Source organism: Hippocampus guttulatus, chromosome 2 (assembly GCF_054856545.1).
Source record: "Hippocampus guttulatus isolate MCC_2025c chromosome 2, RoL_Hgut_1.0, whole genome shotgun sequence".
Taxonomy (NCBI): domain Eukaryota; kingdom Metazoa; phylum Chordata; class Actinopteri; order Syngnathiformes; family Syngnathidae; genus Hippocampus; species Hippocampus guttulatus.
Window position 1 is genome coordinate 26,796,516 of NC_141262.1, and position 19,831 is coordinate 26,816,346.

General features: G+C 45.6%; 3 protein-coding genes and 1 long non-coding RNA gene across 6 annotated transcripts; 3 read left to right on the forward strand and 1 right to left on the reverse strand.

Annotated features, from left to right (window-relative positions):
* Positions 1-305: 305 nt before the first annotated feature.
* On the forward strand, positions 306-5,074 carry chrnb1l (cholinergic receptor, nicotinic, beta 1 (muscle) like). The gene is made up of 11 exons (XM_086106037.1): positions 306-411; positions 1,448-1,581; positions 1,675-1,719; positions 1,988-2,097; positions 2,171-2,279; positions 2,352-2,499; positions 2,570-2,755; positions 2,827-3,050; positions 3,353-3,528; positions 3,917-4,055; positions 4,934-5,074. Exons 1-11 carry the CDS (start codon positions 327-329, stop codon positions 5,072-5,074), a joined length of 1,497 nt encoding a protein of 498 aa, XP_085962163.1. The 5' UTR covers positions 306-326.
* A 3,007-nt stretch (positions 5,075-8,081) lies between these two features.
* cldn7a (claudin 7a) lies at positions 8,082-13,148 on the forward strand. The gene is made up of 4 exons (XM_086105081.1): positions 8,082-8,475; positions 9,982-10,146; positions 11,896-11,980; positions 12,549-13,148. The coding sequence occupies exons 1-4, from the start codon at positions 8,094-8,096 to the stop codon at positions 12,715-12,717; spliced, it is 801 nt and encodes a 266-aa protein (XP_085961207.1). The 5' UTR covers positions 8,082-8,093; the 3' UTR covers positions 12,718-13,148.
* Positions 13,149-13,308: 160 nt separating this feature from the next.
* On the reverse strand, positions 13,309-18,700 carry LOC147209300 (uncharacterized). Of its 3 annotated transcripts, XR_015100210.1 has the most exons (4): positions 18,652-18,700; positions 17,435-17,529; positions 14,979-15,146; positions 13,309-14,354 (listed from the first exon to the last, which is right to left on the reverse strand). It is a non-coding gene; the product is annotated as an uncharacterized LOC147209300 (long non-coding RNA). The 3 variants fall into 3 exon arrangements; XR_015100211.1 differs by lacking the exons at positions 17,435-17,529; positions 18,652-18,700 and adding an exon at positions 15,525-15,809; XR_015100209.1 differs by lacking the exons at positions 17,435-17,529; positions 18,652-18,700 and adding an exon at positions 15,470-15,794.
* Positions 16,369-19,710, forward strand: LOC147209301 (placenta-specific gene 8 protein-like). Its single transcript, XM_086105082.1, has 4 exons — positions 16,369-16,531; positions 17,123-17,277; positions 17,401-17,555; positions 18,688-19,710. The coding sequence occupies exons 2-4, from the start codon at positions 17,175-17,177 to the stop codon at positions 18,859-18,861; spliced, it is 432 nt and encodes a 143-aa protein (XP_085961208.1). The 5' UTR covers positions 16,369-16,531; positions 17,123-17,174; the 3' UTR covers positions 18,862-19,710.
* The last annotated feature ends 121 nt before the right edge of the window (positions 19,711-19,831 follow it).

Here is a 19,831-nt window from a genome sequence, read left to right on the forward strand (position 1 = left end):
CACGGTCCCGACATTCTCAGATTGGTGCGCACCAACAGGTGTCTGCTCCAAAGGCTTCCCAGTACAAACACATTCCAGCCTCTAAAGTCACTCTCGGCACCAGTAACCAATCAGGCCGTGGTTTCCCCATCGTTGAGGCATGACCCGGAGCAGGCGAAGACAACGGCGAGAGAGCTCTTTGTTGGACGACGAGCTGCCAAAAGGTGCCAAATAGATGAGCGGAAGCATTGACTTTTCTGAGCTGGAGCGATTGGAGAGAGCCACGTCAATCTGGGTGAAGGTGCAGACGGGTGACCTTCGTGGGGTCTTTGGACTACCGCAAGAAGATGATTGGACCACATAACGTGAAGGAGGTTCACCTGAACGTCAACCGACTCGTTATCCTCTGCCTTTGTCTCTCGATGACCACCGGTAAGAATATGACCGCTTTCTAAAATGTTCCTTTCGCATATTTCGGAACAGATTTGGATGCAGGGACGGCAAGATCTCCTCCATAGTACATCCCAAAGGTGTTTGATGGGAGTTCTTTGACCTTCCCCACACTAATTCCTTCATGTTGGAAGCGTAGCAACGCTCATCTACCCCCCGATTGAGTCGATGACGCAGCACCCCTCAATACACGTCCTATATGATCGTTTCATTTCACCAAAGCGGAGATTGTCAAAGAAGGTCAAGAGAGGACTTTGGATTTTTACAAAAGACCCGATACAAACGACGCTGCACCACCCCAAATTTGAGAAAAATCAGTAGTGGGCCTCCTCTGATTTCTATTCACTGCACATTTCCAATAAAAGATAGTTGAGTATCACGGGAGCATGTGAAAGCAAATTGGCAACCATGACGTTCTAATTCCAAACGACTTGAGACCGCCATCTCTGGTACACTCAATAAAACATATTAACACATCATTGTTTGATAATCAGAGTCTATTTGGGGCCCAGATGGCGCTGGCATCCCAGACATCCCTTTGATCCCGCTCCCCTGCTGCATATCAATTACATTAGCTCAGTCACCTTTGCGACCCGCCACACGCCACCAGCACCTGCCCAGCTCACCGCTCGCGCCGCGTGTCCTGGTTGTCCTTCTTTGTGTCTGCCCCTTGTCTTGTTGCGCCACATATTTGCGAGGAAGGTCCAGTTTGTCATCAGAGGACATATTTGGGTTCCCGTGTCATCAAACTTTGTGCAAATCATTGACTCCCAGTTTGCTATCCACGCTCTCTCCTTTGTTGTCGCCATTTTCCTCTCGTTGTGGCAATCCGCTTCTTGCTTGACAATCACGCCATGTTCTCGTGGTTCACTGAGAAATAATAGTTTGGAAACAAGGTGGCATATTCATGTCAACCGCTTGCCGTGCGACAAGCCCAAAATGCACACCTCCGCTCCATTTCCGATCTGCATCACTAATTCGTATCGGCGTCCGTAATTGATCGTGCGTGTTGCCGCAGGGGCCTCAGAAACAGAGCGGAAGCTTCATCAGAAGATATTTAAGGACTACAACTTGAAGGTGCGACCCGCACAGTACTGGGAGGAGAGAGTGATGGTGCGGGTGGGAATGACTCTGTCCCAGCTCGTCAGTTTGGTTAGCGCACACACACACACACACACACACACAAATGCAGTGTATATATGACAAATGGTCATACCTCGGATGCGTGTGTCTACCTGACTACAGAATGAGAAGAATGGCGAGATGACGACCAACGTGTTCATGAATCTGGTATGAGGGTACAAACACACAGAATCACTCCAGCCAAGGTCACTTTTCACTTGTCATGCCCCACAAAACGATTTCCCATTCGAGTTTGTCCTTTTTCCATCTTTTGCTGGGCGCTAAATGACAACTGGGGGAGGGGCTTTAAATTTGAAGCGGTACGAATGAAGTATTGTGACTTCAATCATAATGGACCGCGGTAAACGAGAGCAAAGCTAATCTGCGCGGCCGTTGAAGCCGTACCATCGAGGTCAAAAGTATGACATGTTGGCAGGAGTGGAAAGACTACCGCTTGTCGTGGGACCCGAAGGATTACGACAACATCAATGTTTTGAGGATTCCCGCGAACAAGGTGTGGCGCCCGGACGTCTACCTCATCAACAAGTGAGCGTCCATTTATTTCCGCTGACTTTCCAAATGTTGAGAAAGGCTGACTCGTCTTTTGTTCTCTCCGCAGTAACGATGGGCAATTTGACGTGGCGTTATATGTCAACGTCCTGGTGCACAACGATGGTAAAGTCAACTGGCTCCCACCGGCCATCTATCGCAGTTCTTGCTCGATCGAGGTGCGGTTCAGTCGTAGAGGTCAATCCAGTCATCGTCCCGAAGCTCTTTTCGCCAAGCAAGCTCTTCCATAGGTTGCGTACTTCCCCTTCGACTGGCAAAACTGCAGCATGGTTTTCCGCTCGTACACCTACGACGCCTCGGAAGTGGAGTTGCAGTATTATCTGGACGACGATGGGCAGGAGATCCGGGAGATCGTCATAGACGAAAACGCATTCACGGGTGGGTGAAGGACTTCGCTTGCCCTGAGCCATTGTTCTTGACATCCTTTCCATTCCCTGTGGCGTAACAGAGAACGGCGAGTGGAACATATGCCACAAACCCTCGAGAAAGAACGTCAAGGAGGATCTGTACGAGGACATCACCTTCTACCTGATCATTGAGAGGAAGCCTCTTTTCTACATCATCAACATCATTGTCCCCTGCATCCTCACGAGTGTCTTGGCTATCTTTGTCTTCTACCTTCCCCCCGGAGCAGGTGTGAAACTCAAGTCGTCTCGCCCTTGTCCGTGTAAAAGCGCCTCATTGTCCGTCACACTTGCTTTGTAGGAGAGAAGATGACCCTCTCCATTTCGGTTCTCATCGCCTTGACCGTCTTCATGCTCTTGCTGGCCAACAAGGTCCCCGAGACTTCGCTGGCCATCCCCATCATCGTCAACTATGTGATGTTCACCATGATCCTGGTCACCTTCTCAGTCATCCTGAGCGTGGTCGTCCTCAACTTGCACCACCGCACACCCAGCACGCACATCATGCCCAGCTGGGCTCGCAGCGTAAGTCGGACGCCGAGTGACGTCGTCATCTTTGCCTTTCGGATTGTATTCAGGGTTGCCCACTGTAAATTGTCTTCTTCCATGTCTCCGTGTCCTTTGCGTCTTCCGCTCAAAGTGTTCCTTAACTGCGTCCGTAAATCTCCTTTTTGGTTTTCCTCTTTGCCTCCGACCTAGCAGAGCCATTTCTGGTGTCCGTTCCCAGCTTGGAATAATTTCAACATATCTCAACTTCCCTCGGAAATTGACCAGAGACGTTCCAACTGCTTTAGAAAGCACTCCGATTTCTGACTTTGTCCTTCCAGTTCTTCATAAATTTCCTGCCCAAGTACATCGGCATGACACGGCCCGAGCAAGAGTGTCTTTCGAAGGAGGATTCCGGCGACCAAACGCCCGCCCCAAGCTTCAACGGACGACATCCTGGAGGGGAGTACTTCTTCCGTAAGATCAACCCCGATCTCGTCATACCTTGGAGAGGCAGGTAAAGTCGTACAAATGCGAAAGCAACATTGACTCGGCTTTCCCGCCGCCGCACCCATCTTCAGTACATCCAACAGCCCGTGTCAGTCAAGCTAAGCCCCGCGACCAAGCCACAGCCGCCAGCTCCTAAGCCGCCATTTTGGTTGGGCATCAAGGTCTAATCCCGCTGAGAATGTGTGAAGATTTGTGTGGTGACGATCTGTGTCACACTGAAGTTTATTCCTTCACGCTCTTTATCTCGAGGGGCCGTTTAGAGCGAGGCGCACCATTTGTAGGGAAGACTGTGTTCTGATTTATCTCCTTTTTTTCGTAAGAATCAGCTCAGCAAGGGTTGTGTTGATTCCAACTGATAATAGTCGAAGGGTCCCGTGTCTTCCTCATCCTTGTAGGTGCGAGAGTCCGGTGCGGCTCCAAAGACTTCCGGAGACGGATGGATTCTGTCTGATTCTACCTCCCAACCTGAAGTCGGCCATCGCCGCCGTCACGTACATGGCCGAGCAGTTGAAGAAGCAAGATACGGACGATTCGGTCGGACTTTTTACAACCTCAATTCTCATATTTGAGCCATGAAACTGGATTCATTTCTTTCCAACGGTCCATTCTCTGAATTTCATGAGACTTTTTTTTTTTTTGTCCAATCAGATTTTAGCTAGTCTGTTGTCCCACGGCCTTCGCAATCAGTCTTGTTGGCCTCTGTAACTTCAACTGGACTCCATTAACAGTCAAACTATTTCTTTAAATCCATCCATCCATTTTCTGATGCGCTTAATCTTACGGGTGTCGAGGGGCGTGCTGGAGCCTATCCCAGCTGTCTTCGGGCAGTAAGCGGCGGACACCCTGAACTGGTCGCCAGGCAATCGCAGGGCACAAGTAGACGAACAGCCATCTGCACAAGGGACAATTTAGAGTATTCCATTAGCCTGCCACGCATGTTTTCGGAATGTGGGAAGAAACCAGAGTACCCACAGAAAAGCCACGAAGGCACAGAGACAACATGCAAACTTCACACAGGAAGGATGCAGCCGGAATCGAACCCTGCACCTTTGCGCTGTGAGGCTGACATGCTAACCAGTTGGCCACCCTCTCGAAACAGATCAGATCAAATCAGATTTCAAATACGTCCACACAGGGCTACACATTTGACGATGTCAGCAATCGTCTATACTCTTATTGGTTGGTCTGAGCAAAACTTGTTCCAGACAGTTGCAACATATCCCTGTGTATACATTTGAATAATCAGCATCTCCGGTGATGAGACGTATTTTCATAAATTTTTTTCGTGTTTCGAATAAATTGTGATTGTGAACTGCTCCTGATGATGCATGCGGCACAGCTTGCCAGCTGTTCTCATGGCGTTTTTTTGCACACGATGGATGTTTTTTATGACGGTGCCTGTGTGTGCGCAGATGACCGAGGACTGGCAGTTCTTCGCCCTGGTGGTGGATCGTCTCTTCCTGTGGCTTTTTGTCGTCATCACTACTCTGGGCACTTTGGCCATGTTCTTGGACGCCAGCTTCAACTACACGCCAGACAACCCCTTCCCATAAGAGGGCGTCAAATCACCCTTGTCAAGCAGCGCCCCCCCCCCCCCCAACCCCGACCACAGCCTCCAGAATCGTCATACGGTTGATTAATTTGAACTCGCGACAGTGTATGTGACTTTCTGATGATCTGGGAAAAGTCCCTTTCCTTAACAGATATGCCATTTTTTTAAAAAATCTTTTGTTTTATATTCCTATTCTGGTGCATAACAACACACTCCAGGAACATAATTGGCTTACAGAGCGGTTGAAATGTCACCGACCTATTTTCAGGCTCGCCGGTGCACAGCGAGAGGCGCGAGACACGCTGCGCAGTGCGCACACAACTGCGGCAAATGTGTTATTTTCGCCACAGACAAAAGAAGGCCCCTTGCCATCTCCAGACTGGGACAATGAGCACAAAGGACAACACTACAGTCCACTGGTCCCTGTCCTGCTGCTATTCCGCTCAAGTTGGGCCCTGTTGCATAAGAGAAGCTTTCAGGAGCAAAACAACAGGGATGAAGGAAAGGGCGCCACTCCCCCCCCCCCCCCCCCTTCGGTCTTCAGGAAGAAGCCGCGAGTGGGCGCTTTGCTGCTAATGCCTCATGAACTTCCAGGGACCCTTGTGGGACTTCAATCGTCAGACTAGCCCTCCTTTTCGAGCACTTGAGACCAGGAGGAGCCCACAGAAAAGCGGAGGGGGAAGGAGTGGGGAAGCCCCGTGCATGTGAGAATGCTGTAAGTGCTTGTCTGGGGGCTGATTTAGCTTTTCTTTAGTTGGCCATTGAACAACGGCTGAACCAGCGAGTCAAATGTGTCTTTACCGCTCAATAAAGAAGTGAAACGTGGAGTGCAAGAAGAAGTCAGCGAGGGGGCGGCTTTAAAGAGCAGTGCACTCTTTTTGTGTTCTCTGCAAGCCAAGATCATCAAATAAATCAGGTTACCAATGGCGACAGCATCGGTAGGCCCCAGACTGTCCACAATCCCCCCCTCCTCCTCTTCGTCTTCTGTAATGTGGAAAAGATGCATCAAATCGGGGAGATCCAGGGCAACAATAAGGCATTTCTTGTCAGCTGCGAGGCAAAAAGCAAGACAAAAGGTCAGGGCAAGTCACTGCAAGGCCAAAGAAGCTGGTGGTGGACATTTTTTTATCCCCGCGAAAGTGACCGGATGAGAGATTGCGCAATGTGCCACAGGGAAATGGGACCATTTCATCAAAAGTCAAAGCAAATGACATGCCACAGAAAAGAGCGTCGTTAACAACTTGTCAGAGATTTTATCGGAAAAAGTTAAAGAAATGACTCGGCACATAGGAAAATTGTCTTCAATATCGGCGGGAGCGGATCTCTGAGAGCGAACGACGGTTAGTTGCTCCGCGATCACACTCAAAGTCCCGCCACCGCGAGTTCGACATTTTATTGTAACATATGCAAAATACAAGAAAAACACTGCCCCCGATATTTGCATGCCGCACCCCCGGTCCGGCCCCTCGGTAGTGATTGGTTACCTGTTTTTCAAACTAGAACCACCAGTACATTGGCGCCTTTTCTGTCTGGTCTACATCGAATTAGCATGTTGTAGACTTTGCGGATGGCCAATGTCGCCTGGGCGCAACGGGTGTTCTCAACCGCTGTTCTCGAATTATTCATTCCCCTTTTGTGACCGAGTTTCGCCCTCTCCCCCGTAATCGCCCACCTGCATTGACGTGCTAATTGTGGACTTCAACAGCCCTCCGGCCAGGTAGCCGTCGCCTTTGTGCACAGGCATTTGGGGGGTTAGATGTGCCCAAATTAAATGAAACTTTAGACATGATCAATTTTGCTCATAGATTTCTCTATCACAACTCCATCAAATTTGAAGAGTTGAAAAAAAATCTCCTGCGATTGGCTGGCAACTGATTCAGGGTGTCCCCCGCCTACTGCCCGGAGACGGCTGGGATAGGCTCCAGCACCCCCCGCGACCCTAGTGAGGATCAAGCGGTTCGGAAATGGATGGATGGATGAAAAAAAATCTCAGTTCTCTCAAGGCTCCATCAAACAACGTCCAACCACCCCTCTACTAGTCAACTGTCAATCAAATGCCACGACTATAATCGACAAAAATGGATACTACTTTGTCTGGCAGTTTTCTTATGCCAGAAAGAACTACAATTTTCCAAATGAAGCCGCTTAATGCCTCAAGTGTCTGGAACATACCCCACCGGGTCGTCTGGTATATTCCACAGCCAACAACGAGGCGCTCTAATGCGGACTCGCCAGCCCGTAGCCCCACGATAAGGGTCGGGTAGAACGTTTAAAAAAAAAAAAAAAAAAACTTCCCTCTCTCTCCTGCCTTTACATTTGTGATGTGGGTGCACTCACGGCTGACAACGAGGCGCTCTAAAGAATCCACGCCAGCAGGACGCAAACCCCAAATCTCAGAATTCCCATGACAGTCTTTAATTGGTCCAAAAATGATTCTTTCTTTTACAACAAATAATGTGTCTTTGTTCAGCTGTACATGACCAACAGAGCAATTAAATGTTCTTCCCGCTCAATGGCAGGAGATACAAAGAAACGATGCATTCAAAAACAGAAGAGTAGTTTGGTGCTCTACTAAACCGGCCCACACTTCTCAGTAAGTAATTATGTGAGTACGCTCAAATCACCCTTACTTCAGGATCTCTGCACTTGTGATGACAAACTATGTTTCTAACGGCTCACGAGAAAAACTGAAATGTGCATTTTCCTTTCATTTTCTTTCTCTTGTAGTTTTCCAGCCGCTCATTAGAATATCACTGACAAAGATGTGCTGTAAATCAGCTCCGAGCTGTTTAATTGTCCGCGCGGGGTAGAGGGGCGGTGTGGGGGCAAGATCTGGGTCAGTACACATTTTACACACTCATAGTGGACAAACTATGCAAAAAAAAAAAAAAAAACGCCCGAAATGCCTCATGAGCATGAGAATGTGCGGACAAAAAAAAAAAAGAAAAAAAAGAAACCACGGTGGCAACCTGTTGCTTTGCTTGCAAGTGGAGGTTCATTTCCCAGCAGCCGCCCCACACATGACAACAGCGCACACCCACATCTTGCACGCCCATCCCCAAGAAGAGCCCTCAGAGCTCACACACACACTCGCGTACATACGAGAGCTTTTTGCACACAACTGCGCGACTTTGAAGACATTCTGGAAAGGAGGCCTCGTTTCCTTTCGGGAGAGACAAATGGCCAACTCCGGGATTCAACTTTTGGGCTTCTTCCTGTCGCTGACTGGTATCGTGGGTCTGATCATCGGGACCATTCTGCCCCAGTGGAAGATGTCGGCCTACGTCGGGGACAACATCATCACGGCCGTGGCCATGTACCAGGGATTGTGGATGTCCTGCGCCTTCCAGAGTACGGGACAGCTCCAGTGCAAGATCTACGATTCCATCCTGCAGCTCGACAGTAAGTCGCTACACTTACTATTTTAAGTTGGAGGGGGAGGGAGAAAATTAAAATCCTTGTTTATTATCTTTGCAAAGAGGTCAGACAATTCAACATGGAGACATCTCAAACGTCTGGGCTGAGAGGGGCTCTCAAAACAGGATTTTGAGAGCAGCCTATTAGGGCTGAACAAGTCATCAAAATAACATCCACATCGAAATGTGGCAGAGCACAATTTTCAAATCGTAAAGGGAAGTAACTTTGGGGGTATTGTGGAAATTTGACAATTTGATATTGTGGATAGGCAGATATTTTGCATTTTATGCATAATATGTGACTGGTTGTCATGTCACATCATTGATCGGATCCGGTCACCCCACCTCCATCCCCATACCTATATTTCCTGTGTGTTGAATGTTTATCAACGTTTTGGGGAGAATTTTTAAGGTTTCATTATTATTATTATGTTTTTGCCAATGCAATTCAATGGGTGTCAACTATGCATTTCCTGGAAAACAGCGGGTGTCGACATCACAGTAAATAAACAAGCTGTTTACAATATACAATATACAATATAATACAATTGGTTTATCTTTGGATCGGATCGGTGATGTGTTGTTTTTTTTTAACTCGCTGATTGGCTCCAAAATTTCGATTCTATAAACAGAGTGTAACTGTATGTCACACACATTTTTTTTGGCTTATGTTTTGTTAAAAAAATTAATAAATAAAATACATGGGAATAGGATGTTGAAAGAAATTTATAAATATTAAATTGCAATCGTAATAGAGAGGACAAGAAAAAAAAAAAAAATTCGATTTTTTTCCCAAAATCATTCGGCCCACACGCCAATGACGCAATCGATACAAATACTACGGACAGACAGAGCCAGGTGGTCCAAACTGCTGAAGTCACTATTGCGATTCACTCAGTAATAGAATATCAAATGCGAATTTTTCCATCCTGCTTACTTCAAGCAACGACACCCACGTACGCAAGCACCAGAATAAAAACACCTTTCAATAAGCTGCTTTCTAACGGTGACTTTAGATGTAAGCTGGTTCACACAGCACTTGCCCGCTTCCAGAAGGTTCCACAGGACCTTCTCAAACAATTAGAGGCCCCGCAACAGTACCACGGCTCCCTTCGCTACGGGAGGGTGCTGTTTGTGCGGGCCGGGGCGGACTGGCACAGACTGGTTCGAGGTGGACAGGGACAAAGGAAGGTTCGCCCTGTGATGGTTTTATAGGAGGTGGGGTGGGGGGGGGGGGGGGGGGCACTGACAGATGAGGAGCGAACAGTCGTATTTCAAAGTGTGGCGCCACAGGGTTGTAACCCACGGTTTCGCTTCCAGGAAGAGTTGACACTGAAGCGACCCAACTGGCAACGAACCAAACGGAGCACACACACACACAACAAATAAAAGCAGCTTTTGAATCCATTATTTTGTGCAGCATCTACACGGCTCGTCGAGATGTTTATTCATTGAGCGCTTCCTCATCAGAACATGATTGAATCCCCTCCAGGTTCTCTTCAAGCCACCCGGGCTCTGATGATCGTGGGCATCATCGTGTCCGTGGCGGGCCTGGGCGTGGCCTGCACGGGCATGAAGTGCACCACCTGCGGTGGGAGCGACAAGCTGCGCAAGGCCCGCGTCGCCATGACGGGGGGCATCATCCTGTTAGTGGGAGGTGAGTTTTACGGCTCCATCCGGTGACATCCAATACGAGAAGTGCAAAAATAGCAAGACAACACACACTGTATTTAAGTATAGGCACATGCATTCAAAGTCACAGATACCGCAGTGTGGAATGTCAAGATGGCAACCCCAAATTGACAAAATTAATACCTTCCCGCTACATGCATATTTGGTATTAGTGTGATGCAAAAGGCTTAAAATACAATATAGAACTAACCTACATAGAATATAGATAGACGTACATAGAATTTAGAATATGCTCATATTTAGTCGTGCTGTATAACTTTCCCATGCCCGCAGTGTAGCTTGGCGTCCTTGTAACAATCATCACCTAGAATTGGAATACTCCCTGCTGAAGACGCACAAACTTTGGAATGCGCCAGGCTGAGAATCGGTTTAGGAGAAACGAAAGTTATGATATCACACTTTGTGTCTCGGTACCGCCCTTCTGATGGTATAAAAATGATGTGATTCTCTTCCTGCTTCGCACTCGTGACGCGCAGCCATCGTCTGTAATTCGCGGGTGCCCGGAATATTCTGTTATTAAAAGCTTTGAAGGAATTGTTCATCGATTCCAGCCTCTGTTTGAAGACAGACATTCTCGTCGTCCGAAATTCAACGAACATGCGGAGGAAAAAAGGCCACTTTCCCCCCAACAATAGATAGATAGATATAGATAGATAGATAGATAGATAGATAGATAGATATTCACCTTTTTTTCGCTTCTGTTATGATGAGATGGCATAGATAAGGACTTTATGAGGAAAAAACAACTGTAAACTGTAACAACAACAGCATGTTCAAGAGACGTGCACTACTCACTCCAGTCTAAACAACAGCCATTGAAATACATAGGCTGATAAGACATGCTCTTTTTTTTTAGCTCGCTGCTGCTTATAGCAGATGCTAAGCTAACATCTCTGCTCTATTTGAAAGGTCTCTCTGCCCGGGTGAACGTGGCCGCCAATATTGGCATGCTTTTTTTGAGTGCTCAAGTCATCTGTAAAGTGTTTCTTTTTGACGACAGCTGCGCAAACCGGAAACTCGTTAGCAGTCTCTATCTGTTGATGGTGCCACAGTGTCGTCTGATGGCGATGTGAAGAATTGCAGCCAATTCTGAAACTACCGTATTTTGATAGGGGGACGTTTTGAGTGGACTGGACACTATTTCCAAACTTTGTAAAAATCACAGCTTGAATATTTGTAAGTTAAACAATAAATGTAGTTACAAGAACATCAAAATATAAATTATTGGTGGTCATGGCAATTACTGGTAGTTCACACAACAGAGCAAGCAATTTGCAAAAAGCCTATTTTCACGACAGCAAAACTTAAATGTTTCTTTTGAATTGCCAGACTAAAAATGTTATCAGTTTGCTGCCTTGAAATCCAGAGTTCACCCATTTTTTTAATTGAACAAAAAGACAATGAGATATAATTTATAGCTCGCTATTATTTCCATATATGACATCTGGTATTGCGTTATTTTCATAATTTAATTTTACTTTGTGAGATGATTAATTTTATGTTGGCGTGTTTTGGCCAATGATTTTCTTTGCTGATGAATTTTATGTTTGTGTTTGTGTTGGCGTGTTGTGGATAGTGATTTCCTTTTCCGAGTGGCTTGTTTTTCTGGAAACTGCTGTATGGACTGTTCTGTTTTCTAGGAACTGATTGAATAAATGACCCAACTGTCCCACAACACATTATTAATTTGTACCCCCCCCCCCCCCCCCCTTAGGGCTTTGTGCCATCGTGGCTTGCTCCTGGTTCGCTCACAACGTGATCCGGGCGTTCTACAACCCCTACACTCCTGTCAACACCAAGTAAGCTCGGTTTGTGCTTACACTTAAATCATTCGAGTGTTTTGCATACCGTTCTCATACCTGTCAACATTTCGGAGCGCCAACCTGTATAAACTACCAAAAAAATCCTTATAAAGAGCAAAAAATCCTTATAACATACCAAAGCATTTTATATGTCAAAATAACGGCAACCCCCCCCCCCCCCCCCCACGAAATTTTCAATGATATTGATTGTAGATCTCCATAATACAATGTCTGGTTAATGTCTAATCATCATTCTACTTAGTGGCATTACTGTGTTCAGAGTTGTATTCCTGCGTTACTTTTTTCACCAACTCCAAATGCTGACCCATCGGCTCGAAGTTACAGCATCCATTCATATTTACTTTGGAAATGAAAGCATTCGAGTAGACTAGCACCATTCTGGGCAAAAGCAAACGGAACTACCTGTTAGGGGGGGGAAACGGAAATTGTCAGAATTCGTATGATTTGTGCGATACGGCCATATAGTAAGACTCACCACAAAATCCGTATGAACTATAGCTAAACCGTATGAGTTGACGGGTATGCGTTCTGGTTGATGACACAGGTTTGAGTTTGGCGCCGCCATCTTCATCGCGTGGGGCGGTTCCCTCCTGGATGTCCTGGGCGGGGCCATGTTGGCCGCCTCATGCTCACAAAAGAAGCAAGTCTCCAAGTACCCATCCGTGGCCAGTTCCCGTTCCGGGCCAGCCAACGGCAACAAGGAATATGTCTGAATGTCATCAGTGTTATACAAAGATATCCAAGTGAAAATGTGTGTGGGCCATCACTGAATTACTAAAGGGGGACTTTATGCGTTTAATAATTGCTTGCTTGTGACGCAGCACTGTCTCAACCACATGCGTTTACACAAGTGCTATTCACTATTAGACTACAAGAAACAGACAGGATACAAATTCTAGTCTGAATGGTGAATACAGAATCGTCCACACTTGCACAACCAATGTAGACCTATTTTATAGTCACACATCAGCCACTGGGTTGAAAGTTATTTATTTGGCCAAACGTAGGTTGACTTTTAGATTTCAGGTTTGTAGATGGATGTCATATTTTGGTGAACTATTTTATATATATATACAGTATATACAAGACATACTCCTGATGCATGTAGCTGATAATATGTAGAAATAAAGGCATTGTAACATTTTATGTTTGTCATGTGGTCCGCTTTCCAAAACAGCAAAACCCCAAGTTGGTGCCCAGTATGAAAAAAAAGGAAGACAAAATTCACAAGGAGGTGTTAAAAGTCATTCTCAACATGAGCATGATCACGTGATGCTGTGTTTAGAAAAAATGTTCCCACAACATCCTCTACAAAGATGTTTATTTCCCCGGATGCACATTTGAAAAGTTGACCACTTTCATGCAAACGGGCGGCATAATCCACATCAAATAAAAATCTCGAGGAAAAATAAACACGTGTTACAATTTCACTACCCCCCCCCCAAAAAAAATAAAGAAATAAAAAATATTTTTAAAAAAAACTCACATTATACCAGCATGAGAATCCCCAGACATTAATGACGATAATAATACAGTCAGTTGGTGCTTCTTGTCAGTGTGTGATTGTCTCAGCAAATCACAAGCGTGTTTCCACAAGCTCATTGTGTAAATTGTAACTTCCAGTGTATCGACGGGAACATGACAATGGAGTCAAGACATTCACAACTGTACAGGTTCATCCTGCCACTTCCCCTCTCGGCATGCAGGCAACAGCGGTGCAGTGTCAAAGTACGACGACATAGCCCTTATAAAAGGTAACATACCAAGTTCAAGGATACGCTCTCACAGTCTCCATGCGAAGAACACACGTGACGGGCATCCCCACAAAGTGCAAACAACTTCAAAATTGACAAAATAGCAATTGGAAATGATATTTGTTTTGGTTTGTTTTAAAGCACATTTCTTCACATTGCACAAACAAACAAATAAAATCCGTCATTATTTTGATGTCATAAATAACAAGCTTGCATCCAGTGGATTATACAGTAAGCACACTACCAGTATCAGCAGTATGGAGGACAGGTGCTGGACAACATGTTGCCGTGAAGGCGAAAGCACCATCTTCTCAGCGACACTCTATCAGAAGCTCAGTCGGCAGGTCGCCGTAGACCTCCCACAACATGCGGACCCGTCTGAAATGAGGTGAAATCAACAGGCTGTATTTTACAATGAGGGTGGAGGCTCCCACCGGCGCCCTCTGTGGGCTTTGTCACGCCATCGCTTGGATACGAGCGTGGGCCGAGATGGAGACACTGGGGAGGAGGTCTTTCGGTTCAGGACATGGGGAGAGACACGGGACACTGGCCGTTGTTGTTCATGATGTCGTCCAGTACTTCGTCATCCAAGTCCACTAAAATAAGATAAAATTAAAAAAAATATATAAAAAAAACATAAAAAGAGGGTAAACGGTCAAGATTTAACCCACAACCTCGAGACTGTGGGGCAGACATGCTCATCGTTTTTCAAGATTGTTCAACAAAAACTAGAAATGTTCAATAGCACATTTTTTCATGCGGATACCATTACGATTATTCACTGGAGCGGAGTATTCACTTTTACCAAGTACCAATTCCAGGAGTACTTATGAGACATAACATTTGAAATGTGTTCCAGCTGCAGCTGTTTTGAAAACGCTATATAAATATATATTGCATTGTGTTGTAATTAACAGAATACGTGTGTGTACACACACACGCACACATATACATATCATTATATCGTACACCTATAGTTGTCGTAATATTAATTTCTTTGCAGAGGACAAAGAATAAATGCCTCTGAGTATCGGTAAAGCCTGTCTACATAAGTTGAGCCTCATTTGTGTTCTGTTGCTTAAAGGGTTTTTAAGTCCACAACGTTGATGCTATTCGAAAGTCCGTCTTTGGCATTTCCAATTACGTGTTAGCATTAAGCTATGTTATGTAGTTGTTTGAAAAGCCACACAGTGCAATTTTTTTGAGCCTTTGAGTCTCACCTTTCTTGGAGCGCCCAATCTGTCCCAGCTTGGGGGCCCTCTGGCCAAGCCGCTGGGGGTTAGGAGCATTGGGCCCGCTGCCTTGGCCGTGCTGGGCCCCGGGTCCGGGCTGCAGGGGCGGCCCCGCGGGCTGGATCAGCTCGGGGACGCCAGAAACGCCGTACATGTCTGCAAAGAGGCGCAAGTCCTATTTCAGCCGCTAGATGTCCCCACAGCCAAAGAAGACGAGCTTTGTTGTTGTTACGCTTTACTTCCGGAATACCGCTCACGGTTCAATAAATGCAATGTTGAGCTGTGAATTTTAAAAAAAACAAGATATCTCGTTGGAATAAATTTCGCAAATACTACCCAGTCTATCGAAGTAACTGAACGTAAAGTTATGAAACCACAATTTATCGAGCCGAAAGGACCCTATCGATATTCCTCGAAAAGCTTGGTTCGAATCTCCAAAAGCACAGTGGTCCGTGTAGAGGTTCAATGGTGAATATTACCTGATCACTCCTCAGCTGAGGCCGCAATGACGAAAGGTTGAAAAAAGAAACGAACCTCAGAGCAAACGTGTTGTTTACTGGACTGCGGCTCTATCTCTCTCGTTCTCTCTCTTTCACTTTCTCTCCCTCACCCGAACTCGATGCGCCGCAGAAGGCGAGTGGATTTATTTAAAGGAGCCTCAGTGCCATGGGCCTTTCCTCACTCTCTGCTCCAAAAACGTGCGCGTCATCCGTCGGCTGGTGCGAGCCACACTGCTGCTGACGCCTGTTGTCATTCTCGAAACTTTAACATGAGGAGGTGATGCGTAACTGGCTGCGCACGTCACACATCGCCGAGCGTGACTCAACCTCAGCCAATTGACACGCCTCGATGATGCTCATCCATAAATCATGAGGATGCTTTTTTTTTTTGTCACCTGACAAGCACCGAGGGACCACGCTGCGGGCACATATTGTATCCTGAAGGGCTAATAAAAAAGTAATTTAAGTTGGAACAACTTTAAAATTGTAAATTGTTGACATTTCGGCAACACTGTTCGTTCGCAGAACAAAGCAAGCAGGCTGTATGCTCCAATACTAATTTCTAGTTGTTTTCATACTTTTATCTGTATATTGGAGGGCCAACACAATTGTCCCTTATATTTCCCCACCAACTAAGCAAATTGTTTTGAAGCAAACACCTCGCTTGCTTTGTTGTCATAACTATCATTGTTGCCATAAAAGTCAGTAATTTATATTTTAAAGTTGTTGTTTTATCCCTCCTCCCGCAAATACCAGTTGTGTTTTGTAGAGTGTGCTCCATCCAGCATCGATGTGAGCAAAGGTCACATCCCAAGGTGTGAACAATTTGCTTGAATGTTTGCCGACTTTTGAGGATTTTCAAGTTCACAAGACACTAACGATGAAGTGATTGGGTCAGCAGAGTCACACGGGAACGGGTTGTGTCTACACCAAAACAGTATCGTGTTGTGTTGACACCAAAACAACGCGCTTATAAGAAGCACGCACAAACAGTTGAAGTGGACAAAAGGAACACGGACTTCCAAGGATTTTGCAAGTCAGGTAAGTTGTGGGTTTTTTTTCCATCTGCTTTTTTTGCTTGCAAAAAAAACAAAAACAAGATGACTAATTGAAGACTCCTGAGCTAAAGATTGACGAAAGAAAACACGGCCGTGTCCGGTCTACTGTGTTCCGGTCAAAGTCAGGATGGACTAACAAAAGGCACTCATGCTCGGATGTTAATAAGTCAAGACACTAGTTAGCGTGTGCGCTTAAGGGGTGCTTTGTTGAATCGCTCACAGTGCCTTATCAAGGAAATTGTTGTCAACATGACATGCATGAACGTGTGAAAAAGTACGAGATCGATCACATATTTTGACACCAGTAATATATCCATTGCCCTCCGGGAAATAATATTACTGAGTCTTTTACAATTGTTGTGAATGTCTTCTTTGTTGGCATTGCTTTACTGTATGTTACTGCCACCTGTTGGCCAAGGCTGGCACACCAGAAGGGGCAGCACAATGAATTGAAATGAATCAATGAATCCTGATGTGTTAACTGTTTCCTCATTAAAAAATAAAATAAAATTTAAAAAATTATATCTGCGTGTGTGTGTGTGTGTGTTTGTGTGCGTGCGTGTGTGTTTATTAGGCTGCATGGGCATTTCCATTCACTTCAACAAGAAAAGATGCTTTGAGTTGAGATGTCTCATCATGTGATCGGGTCCCAGCCGCAAAGGCGGCGCATCCAGGAGGGAGCGCAATGGAGCACGGGCCTGTGTGCTTGTCATCAAGACGTGGGAGACTGTAAGTGCATCAGGGGAGTGTGGGGCTCATATGACATCACGTATGATGATCCCACTGGGTGTTGGGATGGGGGGGTGGCTCAGATGACATCACGTATGATGACCCCAGTGGGTGTTTGTGCAGGTTGCTTTGCCCTGTGCTGCCTCCCGGTGTTTACCTGTAAGGTGGCGAGGAAGGCGGGTGTATGTCCCCTTTTGCCACTGCTGGACTGTCTCGGCTGCGTGCCCCCGGCTTCCCTCGCGGTGAGGGCCTCTGTGAGGGAAAAATATGGCATACAGGTGCGTCCATTATAAAATGCCTTCGAGATTTGGGACTGAGTCACCAATGGTGAAATGCTTATTGATTTATTTATTTTTTTAAATTCCCCCAAAAAATTCCGACTCGATAGCCAGCGTGTGGCTTTGGGCTATCATAGCCACTTTAGAGCACCTCATTGTTGGCTGGGACTGTGCATAGAAGATATGGAAAGTGAGGGAAGAGCAAGAAAGGTGGAAATGCTTTTTTTTTTCTTGACTTGACTGCCAGCATGTGCATAATGCCTTTGTGCTGATGTGGCTGCTTTAGAGCACCTAATTGTCTCATGACGATGCCATGATTCAAACCAACTGGCTAAGGGAAACCTGAAAATCCCATTTAGGCAAAAAGAAGAAACATTGAGAAGCGACCGCAGATGAGGGTCGAAACATGCATGAAAACTCATCAAACTTTGCACACACATCAGGCCATATTCCAGCCATCATAGCTTTAAGCGGATATTATTTGGAGCCTCATTTGCGATTTTTAAAAATAATTCAAATAGAAGGGTTGTTAAAAACACTCAGATTTCGAAGATTAACTTTACAGGGACTACCTTTCCACCCAAAGGTGGTTTACAGTTAAAATAATAATTGAGATCTTTGTAAAATTACTGGGCATTAGGGGACTGGTGTGACAATATGTGACTTTTGGAGCCTGGACTGGGCAAATATTGAGAAACAAAGATGCAGGTGGGGGCGGCTGCACTGCAGAGTTGGAGCACTGCCATGAAAGGAGGTGGTTGGTAATGTTGGCTCCTCCGGAGGTGGAGTGGGCCGCGGAGCAAGCGGTCAGACTTTGCAGTGTTGAGATTTAAAAAAAAAAAAAATTGAAATCAGTGCAGAATGCGTGCGAATTTCTCCACTGTGAGACAAAGAAAGGTTTTCTTATTTTAAAGACAAAGATTTGGGCATGCGCTCCATTGAGCGCCATTCGTGCTTTCATCAACTTGAAGCGTCTCTTCTCTGTATCGTTTAGCTCCCCTTCTCTCATCAGTGGAGAGAATCTCGCATCCAGATATGTGATGATTTATAATGCTGGCAGCATTGTATGGAGCTGCGAGTCCATGTAAATGTTCACCTTTGGTTGGAGCCTCCCACTCGCGCTCTCTTCCAGGGGAGTGTGTGGGGCGACTGCCTGTACGGATGCTGCTGCTACACGCTATCTTGGCTCCAGATCTCCAGAGAGCTGAAAAGGAGAGCAGCATCTCACGCCTCCTCCTCTCCGTCCTCCTCTTCCTCAGACAAATACGCGACATTGACTCCCCTGCAGGGAGCGCACTTGGTCTGAACCACAGGGCCTGGTTATCCAGAACAAGTGTTTCCCAACCTATGTAGAGAAGGAAGTTCCACATTACCATGTAAATGCCGGAGTTAATCAGAGGTTTGATATTTAACAATATGATAATAATGGTAATGTATTTTTTGGGGTTTTTTGTCTAGCATTTTGAGAGTCCTTTTGAGAAGAGACTTGATTGTATTTTTGGGTACTCTTTGATGTTGTATAGCAGGAGGAAATGTGGGTTAATATTATTATATGCATATAGGTCTTTGCTGACTCTATTGTAAGAAAGGGTCTGACATTTGATGGGTGAATAAATTCTCGCTCCAACTACCAAGACTCTTAGTTGCTCCCCCTCTGCTGGTTGTCGGGAGAAAAACATAATGGGGGGGGGGGGGGGGTATTCCGATTTAAGCAACGCGATCAGTTCTGCAGACATTTGCTAAGTTGTTGGCATGACTGAATACAACAGGACCTAGCATTGAGCCCTGTGGTACTCCAGTAGACCTAGTGAGGCATTAAAAAAAAAAAAGAATTACCGACTTGCACTGCCTGTTTTCTGTCTGGCTGGTTGAATGTGTTTCAACGGCCACTAAAAATGTTAACATAAATTGCAAAAGTCCTGTGCCACCATTAGGCTTGTTGTCTAACAATGGTAGAGTGAAAATATCCAATTGTTATCATTTCTTTATTAATCAAATTTTCTCCTTTCAGTGCTCAATTGTCATAAGTAACTCTAAAATGTGTCCAGTTGTTCCTATTTTACCAAGTCAAAATAATTGCTGTGAAATGTTATCTGTGGATTTTTTTGTGTGTATTGTTGTACCTAAAATAAATTAAATACAGAGTTAAGAAAAATCTTAGTGATTTCATTTTTTAAAATGGGAGTTGAATATAATGCCTGATTAAGTCATCAAATTGTCCACACAAATATCTCCTGTTTCTGAGCAATACAAGTGTAATACAAACAATGATGCAA

Excerpts from the sequence above, each read along its gene's own strand:
- chrnb1l (XM_086106037.1), top strand. The coding sequence starts at position 327 with ATGATTGGACCACATAACGTGAAGGAGGTTCACCTGAACGTCAACCGA. Across the intron at positions 1,720-1,987 it reads CCAACGTGTTCATGAATCTG|GAGTGGAAAGACTACCGCTT; the intron begins GTATGAGGGTAC and ends ACATGTTGGCAG. Across the intron at positions 3,529-3,916 it reads GTCATACCTTGGAGAGGCAG|GTGCGAGAGTCCGGTGCGGC; the intron begins GTAAAGTCGTAC and ends TCATCCTTGTAG.
- cldn7a (XM_086105081.1), top strand. The coding sequence starts at position 8,094 with ATGACAACAGCGCACACCCACATCTTGCACGCCCATCCCCAAGAAGAG. Across the intron at positions 8,476-9,981 it reads TTCCATCCTGCAGCTCGACA|GTTCTCTTCAAGCCACCCGG; the intron begins GTAAGTCGCTAC and ends AATCCCCTCCAG. Across the intron at positions 10,147-11,895 it reads CATCATCCTGTTAGTGGGAG|GGCTTTGTGCCATCGTGGCT; the intron begins GTGAGTTTTACG and ends CCCCCCCCTTAG.
- LOC147209301 (XM_086105082.1), top strand. The coding sequence starts at position 17,175 with ATGTCTCATCATGTGATCGGGTCCCAGCCGCAAAGGCGGCGCATCCAG. Across the intron at positions 17,278-17,400 it reads TCATCAAGACGTGGGAGACT|GTTGCTTTGCCCTGTGCTGC; the intron begins GTAAGTGCATCA and ends GTGTTTGTGCAG. Across the intron at positions 17,556-18,687 it reads GGGAAAAATATGGCATACAG|GGGAGTGTGTGGGGCGACTG; the intron begins GTGCGTCCATTA and ends GCTCTCTTCCAG.